The sequence below is a fragment of the Mesoplodon mirus genome, assembly GCF_964341445.2.
Source record: "Mesoplodon mirus genome assembly, chromosome: 14".
Lineage (NCBI taxonomy): Eukaryota > Metazoa > Chordata > Mammalia > Artiodactyla > Ziphiidae > Mesoplodon > Mesoplodon mirus.
Window position 1 is genome coordinate 35,696,258 of NC_138990.1, and position 12,638 is coordinate 35,708,895.

The 12,638-nt window shown below is 36.6% G+C and overlaps 1 protein-coding gene across 2 annotated transcripts in view; it reads right to left on the minus strand.

The window, feature by feature from the left end:
* NBAS (NBAS subunit of NRZ tethering complex) overlaps nt 1-12,638 on the minus strand; it is a 340,305-nt gene that overhangs the window by 187,642 nt on the left and 140,025 nt on the right. For both annotated transcript variants that reach the window (XM_082642209.1, XM_082642208.1), the window contains 3 exons: nt 11,588-11,773; nt 10,101-10,274; nt 2,680-2,813 (listed from right to left, as the gene is read on the minus strand). In XM_082642209.1, coding sequence (XP_082498335.1) covers nt 2,680-2,813; nt 10,101-10,274; nt 11,588-11,773 — 494 coding nt within the window. The remainder of the gene's footprint in view (nt 1-2,679; nt 2,814-10,100; nt 10,275-11,587; nt 11,774-12,638) is intronic.

Here is a 12,638-nt window from a genome sequence, read left to right on the forward strand (position 1 = left end):
AGTGAATTTATGCATCTGTGAAACAAGAGCAGGATATTACTTTGTTTGAAATTGAATGAGAAAAAGTTCTTGGAATTTAAATAAGAAAGCCAAAATAAATTTTAAATTCAAAATACGGATTAGAAGATAAAACTATAGAAATCTCCCAGATCACTTAACAAAAGATCAAAACATGGGAAAAAGAACAAAAAGGGCAGTAAATAAATTTAAAATGTGCAAAAAAAGAGAAAAAAGGACATGCAAATAAACTTATCAAGGAAACTTAACAGGAAAAAAATATAAGAAAATTTCCCAACAGTTTGAACGACATGAGTTTCCAGGTTGAAATACACGATTTAAATGAGCAATGATAAATTCAGACTCAGAATAAAACACATCCTTATGATACTTCAGAACATTAGAAATGAAGGGAAGGTACTGAAGTATTCCAAAAAGGGGAGGAAAAAGCCATATAATAGCCTTGGACTTCTCAACAACACTGGAAGGAGAAGACAAGAGTGATGCCTTTGAAACTCACAAGGAAAAGGATCAGAAACCTAGAATTCCATACACAGCCAAGCCTTCCATCAAGTGTAAGGATGCAATTATGATATTTTTTTGACATGTGATAGTCTTAAAATAAAAATGCCTCCATGCAACATTTGACAGGAAGCTATTCGAGATTATGTTCCATCAAAATAAGGGAATAAGTAAAGAAAGGAAAAGATAATAATCCCAGAAATGCAATATGCAACACAAGAGAGACGCAAACAAAAGTCCAAGGATGAATGCTGTACAGCAGAGTAGAGAACACTTCATATCAAAGGAAGAGAAAAGACAATTCTAAGAAAGATGTTTCAAAAGTAAGAGAGAGAGAGAGAGACATAGAGTGAAAAGAGAAAGGAGAGCTTACTAGATATTTTTGACCTTGAAAAGGAATTTTACATTTCTGTCAGAACAGTGAGGGAGGTAAATGGAAACAAAAAACAATGACAAAAAAGGAAATTATTCAATCCACGAAAAGCAAAAAGTTGCACAAAAAGGAAATATAATCATACCTAGCTCTGTGTAAACAGTATATACATAATCATAATGATAGAAATACCACTTTGACCTCACTGAAAAAAATGGTTAAGAGAAGTAGGTATGGGGGAAGGGTAGGCTTCAATGAAAGGAAGTCAATAATCATCTAAAATTGTAAAATCAATAAATAGCAACGTGAGCATAATATTTTAAAGGAGGCAGGCAAAGTCAAGAAGAAAAACATGATCCAGAATGAGTGTTTACTTTTAGAAGACAGGTATCAAAGGATGGGGAAGGAGAGCAACCAATCGTTTTTTATCAATTACAAGTCTTCCTGTACCCTGATTTTAACTAGTACATACATTATTTACTTTATGGTTAAAAATTAGAAGGGGATCATGTTCCCTTGGACTTCATGATTTTAGAATAGCATCTCCTCATCCTCACCAATTTGTTTTTCTCCATGGCACTGACTTTTCAAAGTGAAAAGACAATATGACCTGTAGAATATCTCACAGTCTGTATTTATCTGTTTTTTTTCTTCATAATGTTATTTAACTTGTGCTCTTATTCCCTACATTGACTGTAAACTAGAAGTTTGGCTTAAAGGATTGGTTAGATTCAGGGTAAGTAATTTTACTTCATACCGCTTCTCACCAGGAGGCACATATGGCTAGGCTGCCTGATTTTAAGTGATGCCATATTTGATAACTTGATCAAAGGTGACGGCAGTCAGACTTAGACTTTATAAAGGTATATTTCCCCTTTGCAATTACAAAAAAATATATTTGCTAAAGGTAATACTTTGGTACCATGCAAATATCCCTTCCCCATCAACTTTTCACCTGATTTCAATTCTATTAATGACTACGTGAAACAATTATTTCACATTGGGTTGCAAAATCAAGTGACTTCTATCATTCATTTGTCACACAAAAATAAAAATTTCCTTGGAAGGAAAAGAGAGAGAGAGAGAAGAAGAAAGAGAGGAGAAGAAGAAAACCAAAGCATGAGGAAGACTTCTTGTCTAAACACCTGATTTTGCAAATGAGGAAACTGATAACCATAGAAATTACGTGACTCAGTGTAGTCACAAAGGCTTAGAAACAGGCCCACTGATTTTTCATTCAGTGCTTTTCCATGTGCTGTTAGTAACTTCTCCAGATATGAAATTTATAATATCTACTATGTGTTAAAAGAGTGATTAAAGGAATGATTGTTATGTGATTTCCAAAGAGAAAATATAATCTGATTTGCATACCACTAAATGAGTTATGTATATCCATACATTATTACTTAGAAGTTTTACTCTGGGCAAGGGCCAAGAACAAACAATTCATAGAAAAAATACAACTAGCCCATAAATAAGGAAAAAGCTTAATTAGAAACACAATTTAAAACAAAGAGATATCACCGTCTATCCACTTCAAAGAGTACTTTTTGTTGTGGTGGTAGTGATATTCTTGCTTGCTTTTTAGCGGATTATTATCAAGGTTAACAAAATTATAGTGACGTCCTATATACTGTTAGAAAAACAGGGGTCTATCTCGAGGCAACAGGTTTGCACGTGATCTCATTTTCTTCTTTATATTCCCCAAATTCTCTGTGATGAGCATTCAGAGAAGCAACATCTTCCCTTTAACTGTTAGAGTAAAAAGGCACCCTGTGGGTTCTTACCCATATCCTCTCTGTGGCAGACATTCTAATAAGTCATAGCAAAGAGCGAGCTGGTCATTTCGTTCACAGTTATAGATGCATTCCAGTGCTACTGTCATCAGTTGGTCCTGATCAGGAATGATTCTTTGCTGCAACTAGAGAAATAAAGCATGTTGTGCTAAATGTCAATAGACTTACATTCAATTGTGCCATATCCCAGTACCACTGTCAATAGAATATTAAATAGCACAATTAATCAGCTGCAGAAACAAATCTTGGTTTTTCTTTAGCTTACAGACTTTGGGGATCTTTAATTATTCTCAATGAAATTGCATTTTAATTACAGAATCAGCAAGAAAAGAAATTTTGTACCCATAAGCTTTGCTTCTGCATCTGCTGAAAACAGATTCTTCAATTCATGACCCATTCAAGATAAAGTAGAGAGAAGAAACACAGTGAACTAAAAAGGCAATTCATTAAAAACAACATTTCTAACCCTAAAACCAAATTTTATGTGTTTTAATCACAAAAATATATAAAATTCCTTAACTAATTTTCAGAGATGTTCAAACCTACTATTTTTCAGTGTGCATTAATAATTAGTCATTTAACACAACAGTATTGACATTCTATTTGAAAGAAGTCACATTGTAATACGGTAATATTCATATCCCAAAATACATTCCATATTTCTGATGCAGAAAAATGGCTATTGGGGGTCACTTTCCCATTGTAAACCACAGAGACCCATTCTTAAAGTATCTTCTGGGATATAAAAATAACAGATTTGTGCCTTGTTTTTCTCATCTATAAAACTGGAATATTAACATCTTCTTAATAGCATTGTTGTGAGGATTAAATCAATTAATACATGCAGAATGCTTATGATATTACCACCACGAAATCAAAATGGAAGTTTGAAACTATTTTCTTAGAGCCCTTTACAACAACAAAATAAGCTTAAGATGATTTCCATAATAACCATCTACTACTTTTCAACATTTTAGTAGAAACTCACAAAACAGAGAGGAAAGTGATGAAGAGAAGCAGCCAAACAAAGGCATTTTCTCAGTAGAAAAACCACATCAATGGATGAGAAGAAGAAATGGATGGAAAGAGGAAACCTTAGTAAGGTTATCAGGGAAGTAAAGTTTTCTAAAGTACTTGGGTTAAAGGATTTCTTCAAGGTATTAAGAAATATATCATTAATTTGACATCTACATTTGACAAAGAGTTAGTTATCCAAGGTTGCAAAGTGACAAACTGGTGAAATAGGGACAAGCAGGGCACAACAAAAGTGTCAGTAAAGCAGAAACTAACACACCATTGTAAAGCAATTATACTCCAATAAAGATGTTAAAAAAAAATTAACGAAAATAGCTAGCTTTTCCCATTTTCTTATTGTGTGCCAGGTACTGTTTCTAAGTGCTTTAAGTGCATTAATTCACAAATCCTCAAAACAGTCCTGTAAGGTTAGTGCTAGTATCATTTCTATTTTACATAAAGAGAAAATCGAGGTGCTGAGGGGACAAACAACTTGCTCAAGGCACAGAGCTGGTCATGGTCAAGCCAGGATTTGAATGCAGGCAACTGGCTCCAGAGCCTAAGCTAAGTGTTAGCTCTCACAATCCTGCAGAAGAGCTTCACGTACGGAAGAATGGAAGAGTCTGAGGAAAAATATGGTAATAAACAATAAAAAAAATATGGTAATAAAAAATATGGTAAGGAAGCATCTGAGGAAGACGAAAAAACTGAAACCAGTTTCAGTCAAGGAACGACGTGGGAAACCAGCTGAAACAGAAGCCAGAGCCCTTGATGTTTTCCTCCATCTTCCTGCTTCCCGTCTTTCCCTCCCTGAGACGCTGAAGTGTCACTTGAAAGTTAAATGTTCTAGAGTCCCTGTTTGATCAGGTATGTTCAAAACCCTTTAGTAGACCTTCAATGTGAAAGGTAAAGAGTAAACTTTCTGCCTTCCACTCAGGCTCCTTCACGGCCTGGTGCCCACCCGCTTTTCCAGTCCTATGAATCACTACCTCTCTGCTCAAAGTTTTAGTCCACTCAGGTTAAATAACTTGCCTTTATCTAAACATGGCATTAGTCTGATTACATCCCCTTGTCTTATTCTACTCCTACCTGGAATGTCTTCTCAAGGAACTTCTTAAAACCTTAGTCTCTAAAACCTCCCGAATAATCCAGTTTTATGTCCATTTGGCTGACTTCAGTTGGACTTCCCCAGATTTCCAGAGTTTCTTGCTTATACTTGATAACTGCTGGTCCAATGAATAAATCCTCATACTACTCTCTACATGAATTCTTTTTCCTCTCTGTACTCCTATGGCACTTTTCCGATCTCTTCCTATGCCACTCAGCATATCCTTCTTAATACACTCTACTGTGTACATGAATCATAATGCTCACATTAAGATACTTTTCACTGTTGTCCTATTAGACTCTCTACAGATGTCCAACTTCATATAGTAAGGCACACTTCCTTTTATTCTCATTATTCCTGTACTAATATCTCAGTAGTCACTATTAAACCATCATTTGTCCCACCTCAAGCTAATAGAAGGGAGCCCATTTAGGACTTTCCAAGAAATCAATAAATCTTCCCCATCATGGGCAGCAAATTATCTCCCATATTGCATAGTAAGGTAAAATGTAACAAAGTCATAATTTCTTTCAAAAGTTCTTAAAATTATGCACTAGTAGACAACTAGAAAAAGAACAACAGATGTTAAGCTAGAATACTTGGGAAACCCCAGAGAAACAAGCAACAAAAGAAACCAGTGAAACAGTGAAAGAATCACTGAAAATTATCATACAAAAATCAATAACTTTCAATATACACAAACAATAAAGTTAGAGAAAATGAGGGTAAATAAAACTCAATTTGTAATGTAAACGGAAAATTAAGTGGTTAGGAATAGATTTAACAAGAAATGTGCAAAACCTATATAAGGAAAAATTTTAAACACTCCTGAAAGACACTAAGAAAGATATGAACAAATAGAATGATGTCCCCTGTTCTTGAATAGGGTGACTGAACATTACACTAAAGTTCAGATAGAAAAAAATATATATACAAGAATAACTTTTGAAAAACTGGGGGAAGAAAACACTACAGAGGAATACTACCCATACCAGACTTTAAAAACAGACTATAAGATCTCTATAATTAAAACAGTGTGGCACTTAGTATATGGACAAACAGACCAATAAAACAATAGAGAAACTCTAGAATTAGACTCAAAACAAATGGAAATTTTGTATATGACAAAGGTGGCATCTCAAATCACTCAGGTACAGATAAACTTTTTAAATAAATGGTGCTGCAACAACTAGGTAGCATTAGGGAAAACATAAAATAGATCCGTATCTCACACCCTGCGAAAGAACACACTCCAAACAGATTAGGGGTCTACACATAAAAATAAAGCCATACAAGTACTAGAAGAAAACATGAGTGATTTCTTCTTTAACCTTGTAATAGGAAAAGCCTTTCCCACCATGCCTCAAAATACAGAAGCAATTAAAAAAAATTGCTCAATTTGATTACACAACAAATAAACTGTAAAAAATTTTGCATGACATAATACACCATAAACAAAGTCAAAAGACAACCTAACCACTGGGTGAAATATTCACAATAGAAACCACAGAAAAAGGACTAATTACACTAATGTATATGAATTTCTAAATGTTAAGGCACAAAGAAACAAAAATCAAAGTGAAAAATGGGGAAAAGGCAGGAATGGACAATGCACAAAAATGATAATGCCTCTCAAGCATATGAGAAAATGTTCAAATTCACTCATATTTAGAGAAGTACAAATTAAAACAACACTGAAATGTAATTTTTCACCCATCACGGTGGCAAAATCTTTTAAATATGACAACAAATTGTGTCTGCAAAGTTGTGGAGAAACAGCCATGCTCATACATTGCTGGTGGAAATGTAACTCAGAACAACCCATCTGGAGAGAAATGTGGTAATACCACCACAACCCTGCCTTTAGAGCCCGGAATCCCCTTGCAGTAATATACCCTGAAGAGATGCCAATAATACAAAATAAATATAAACAGGTTACTCGTTGTAGCACTGTTTGTAATTGTCAAATACTGGGAATAGCATAGAAAACTAGTGAGACTGGGTAACAGTTTTCAATTTTATATTTTAATTTATATAACCACACATGGCTAGTGGATACCATACTGAACAGCACAGTCCTAGAGGCACTTTTCAATTTCCTAAGGAGTGTGGGCCCGAAGTAGGCCAACAGGAAATTGCAGCTGAGAGTTTACAGTGTTAACGAGACTTCCCCATGTGTCCCCATTACTGGAACACAGTCTGGTATCTACAGCAGAAGGGCCTAGTACGCATTCAATACTTCTAATTTGGATCCCCGAAGGACCACCCCCTAGGAATACGGGAGAATTGGAAATAGGACAGTCTTTCTGAAACCTGAAACAGCTCAATACCCGATCAGGTTAAAGTGACCTTCACCATACGAGAATGGTGGGAACAGCAAAAACAAGAGTGGCATATTCCATATTCCCCCAAATTCTAATCTATTATACCTGGGTTGGACCTAGAAAATTGTTTTCTTTTTAATCCATATAGTTCTGATGCACAAATGCATTAAAAAAAACAGTATAAAAGACAGAAATCGATATGAGAAGGTAGAATATTTTATTCCCAAGTCATCTCTATCCAGACTTGCCCAAGTTACTTCACAAGTTTCACTTCCCAAGCAAAGAGCAATGGCTTAAAATCAGGATGTTATAAAAGAGAGGAAGAGTCTGAAACACATGAGACAGTTGAAAAGACAACTTTGTATTTGTCTGATTGTTCCCATTATTCCCTCCCCTCTTTCTAGTAGAGGACTGCTCTTCCCTGCCCCATTAACACCAGGTGTGGCCACAGAGCCTTCAGCCTGTGAAGTGTGAGAGGGAGTAATCTGAGGCACCGGGAGCTAAGCTTTAAGAGCCACTGTGTGGTTCTACTTTGTTCCTTTTCCTGTGCCACAAGTTAGAAAAGGGGACCGTTCTTTCAGCCTGAGTCCTGAAATGAACAAGACATGGAACACAGCAGAAGCCCACCCACAGCCTACACGACGCTTGTGAGAAATGAACGTTTGCTACTAAGATTGCAAGGTCATTTGTTAATGCAGCGTACCTTAACCTAAGCTGCTGGATACAGAAATCGCGGCTCCCTTTATAGCACTAAAAATACCTTGTGCTGATTCACGGCAGATGCAAGGTAAATTCTTTTTGCGAACAGTCAAGGAAAATAAAATAAAAACAATGCTCCAAGGACGATCCTAGCACAGCAAATAAATGTAATCAAGTGATCTGAAGCATCATAAGGAAACCCAGAGTTCACCATTCATTCCTTCACTTGCCCTGCCAAAATGCACTGAGCACTTGCTCTCTACAAGGCACTGTGCTAGCTCCTGGCAGTACAGAGACGCCGGAGACAGAGAGGACAGACCCAGGAAACAAAGAGAGGGAGAGACAAACTTGAACAAGTGAGATATGCATTACTCTAGAGGCAGCTACAAGGCCCACCCTAGCACAGATAAGCCCCCGGAGGTTTCACAGCAGAGGGAGTCTTGGACAGCAGGATCCTGAAGGGTAGGCGGATATTTGTTAAATGAAGGAAAGGGGCCTGATTATCCCAAGCAAAGGAAATGGCCTCACAGAACACAAAAAGGCATGAAAGAACCTGACAGGGTCAAGAGGTGAAAAGTTAGCGGGGGTAAACCAGTGCATTCATGAAGGGAAATGAGGCTGAAGAGGAAGACTAGAAGCAGACCGCAAAGAACCTTCCATGCCACTTAAGAGAGCCCAACATTTACCCTGCGGGCAATGGTAGGCCACCAGAGGTTTTCTGTAGATCATGACAGGATCAAATTTGTGCTGTGGAAAGATAACATCGATAGAAATAGAGAGGGTGGATTGGAAAGGAAGAGCCCAGCAACACCATTATTCTCTGTTTTGATTTTGACATATTTCAAGAAAGGCAAATGGCTATATATTTTATTCAAAAGGCACATGCTAAATTGCCAAGTAAAAACAACAAAAAGCTGACTATACACAAAGGATTTACAAGACTCTGTAAGGAAGAAGGATCGCAAACAAGATTACTCGAAAGAATTTAGTCACTTCTTTCTTCCTCATAAAACATTCATGTTCAACCCATCCTGCTTCTCACATAGCATTCTGCTGTCATAAGCAACCCACCCTCAGCTCATAGTAAACCACCCCAAATTTAAAATCAGAATACTAAGTGGAAACTGCTTATGAGAAGATGGAAAACTTTAAATAGCCAATGAACAGAGATACTTCTGACAGACAGCCCTTCCAGAAACCAAAAAATGTGAGAGATTAACTAAGCAATGCTTTCCTTTTCATCTTGATTATAATGGTCTACGACCATATACCTTAGAGGGCAACAAATTGCTAACAAAGGGTAGTACAAGGAGTACTTTCAATTAGAATTTAGGATTAGAAGGGGCCTTCAATGCTTCTGCTTGAATCCCAACCTAATGCTTTAACTCTCGCTACAAAGTCAGTGCCTCAAGTGACTACGCCATACTGCTTGAGTCCCCTCCAATGGAAAGGGAGCCACTATCCCTTGAAACAGTATATTTGATTTATGGTTAAATTAAGACGTTATTTACATTTCAAAAGTAACCCGCACTTAACAAAATGATTTATCACCAGTAAATCTGAACAACTATTTGATTTCTATAAAAAAGATAGACAGATAGATAGATGATAGATAGATAGATAGATAGGTCAGTCTTCAGCAAATATAAGAGTTATTAAGAATAATTATAAGATCTCCTTACGGGATCCTAAAAATTTTAACAAATATTTTGAAGTTCCTCCAGGGTAGAAGTCTTTTCTTCTTCTTCTATTGGTGTTACAGTAAAGCATAATGGTTAAGAACACAGCTGGGAAACTAGAAAACCTATGTTTGAACCCAAGGTTCCACTCCTTACTGTGACCCCGGGCAATTGCCTAACCACTCTGATCATGATTTTCTTTTCCTGTAATAGTAATATAATCAAAATATCTACATCATAGGATTGTTACAAGGATTAAATGAGTTAACACTTGTAAAGTGCCTACCTATAGTAAGAATTCAATATCTTTCAGTTATTAGTCTTTTTGGTATTGCCAGTTTCCACAAGGTAGTAAAGAGTCAACAAACTTTGGAGTAAATCAATCAAGGTAAACATAATCTTAAAAACGTCCAAAAAAATTTTTGTACTAAACTGCTAAAACATTTTTAAAGAATAAAATGATAACTACTTCTTCTGTTTAAAGAGAAATTACTTGCAAAACCTAGTATTAAAAAATTTATAAATAAAACCTAATTCTGTAGGGGAAAAAGTACAGAGATTTTTTAAGATGTTAAAGTTTCTACTTACATCAGGCTTGGAATGCTGAAATATCTTCAGGGGAAATTTTAAGTCTCCTTTAGCTAAAGTTACTAAATATTCCTTTAATAGCTCATTAGCTACACCAGGAGACTGTTTCTCACAACGATGAAGAAAGGGAACCATCCATTGGTAGGCACTTTTCACATAATTGTCCTCAGAACACTGAAAATGTAATTCCAAAACAAACACACGTTAAATTAAATACCTGATAATAACAGACAAGTTAAAGCTCAAGGATAATCAGACTCATGTGAAACAATGAAAGCCCAACGCTTTCTAAAACATACTCCAATTTACGCCTCACAAGGAGACTGAGAGGCAGCAGGAGAATCACCTTCTGCCTGGGCTTGGTGGAGCCAACAGCAGCAAGAGCAATGTGGTCCATCTCTTAGTATCACGACCACCCTGGGAACCCTGACAGCCTAAGCCCAGCTCTGTAAGACAAACACCTGCTGCTACTTTTACTCCTACTGCTGCTGCTCAGTCCTGAGGTCTTCCAGAGCAAAGAGAGATTCTACCCCAAGAGTGTATGTATGTGTATGTGTAAAAAGAGTCAGCAGGTTGGGGGCGGGGGGGATAGGCCGACAGAAAGCGTGAAAGAGAAAAGAACAGAGAGAGATACGCATAAAGAAGCTCTAGAAAGGAGTCACTTGAGAAATCCCAGATTCTCTTCCACCCTTTTCCTCTTCTTCTGTTTGTTTTACCCCTTCACATCCACCTTCAAGAAACTCCAAATGACACACATAATCTTACTCATTAACCCTGAAATTATACAATCCCTTCTCTTCTTTATCCCAGGAGATACGCCTGAATCTCTTAAGAGGCATCTTGCATGTAACACAACTCGATTTTCACTGGGTGGATCATAGGGAAAAGAAATTAGTAAGAGAAAAGGAAGGTAGGGACAGAGAGAAAGAGAAAAGGGGGATTGATAAGAGGAAAAAAGATGGTGAGAGGCATGAGAAAGAGAGGAAAAGTGGGCTCAGCAGAAATCGGTTCCTAACTTTGGAGACTGTACTTTCCCCCCACCGAGTGACGCCCCCCAAAAATCTAAGAATGGCTGGGCAAATTCTCCTTCACATACAAACCCTGAAGACAAGATGTTTTCTTCATACAACCACCCAGCCAATCATCTGAATATACAAGTAGTTGGGAATTTTAACAAAGTGAAGGATTAGAAACACGATTACGAGAATGACAGCTAATTTAAATATGCCTCGCTAGAAGGGGGAAAGAAAGTCATATACAGATAAGTATGAATGAAGGGCAAAGAAGGTACAAAACCAGCCAAAATGCTTTTGGATGCCTTCAGTAATTTATTCATAAAACTTGATGCTTTTTTTTTTAAGTCAAGAAACCTTCCTTTATTGACTAAGTTCTCTGGTTTGAAGGACACTACATCTTTGGCTTTGAGACACATATTAATCAAAGTACATACAGAATAGTTAAAAAGAAAGTTTTAAAATAAAACCTACACTATTCATCAGTAATCTTAGTTTTTCAATGTCTTTCATCTGCTGGAGTTCTTTCAAGGTTAGGGTTAAATCACACCCTGCTTCATAAACCAGTGCTTCCAGAGTAACCAAATTATCACAGAGAACCAGCAAACCAGGAATATTCCGCTCCATTCCAAGTCGAATAAGTGACAATGCACAGTCAACCTAAAATGGAAAGGCAACAGTAAGTCTCTGAGTATTATATCTTTCTTTTCCATATATTCTAAAGTAAAAGCCTCTAGTATAGAATCTAGCAATAATCCTTAAAATCACTTTATATAAAACTGCATTACTACATACTTTTTTATTCAGTACAAAAACATCAGACTTCTTTATGAAATGTATCAGCACCAAACTGTCCCAAAGGAATCAAATAATCACCAATACTGAAAATAAAAATTAAAGAAAGACAACCATCTTCAATTTGTAGAGCATTACAGTTTACTGAGCTGTTTACATATATTTGTCTATTTAATTCTCAGAACATTAACAAGCAGGAAAAAAAAAAAAGAACATAGCCAGGTAGTGATAATGTCAAATTAATCTATTGTCACTATACCACTCTGCCCCAAAAAGAATGCTTGGCTTCCATCGTCCTGTACAGTACCTCTCCTTCTACAAGTCCTCCCTATAGACGACATTCAATAAACTCTTGCTGAACGATTAACTCTGATTAATTCAACCTTCTCTGTCCCAGTTCAACTATTTAGACCTCCTTACAACAAAACAAAGAATAATCTTTCTGCAGATGCTCAATACACAGCAATTTCACTCCCATCACTTGATCAGGTTTATAAAATGGACATATTCTGATTGACAGCAAAATCATCTAACATGGCCTTAACCCCCAGCGCCTTATACTTCTCCTTACTTGCTCCCTTACGCCTAGAAAAGCAATTGTTTATTGAGAACCTACTATGAACTGAACACCATTCTAAGTCTTAGGAATACAAAACTGAATAAGATGAGGTCTCTTCCTTCAAAGATGTCTCCATCTCGTAGGGAAACACAATCTGGTAAATTAATGATT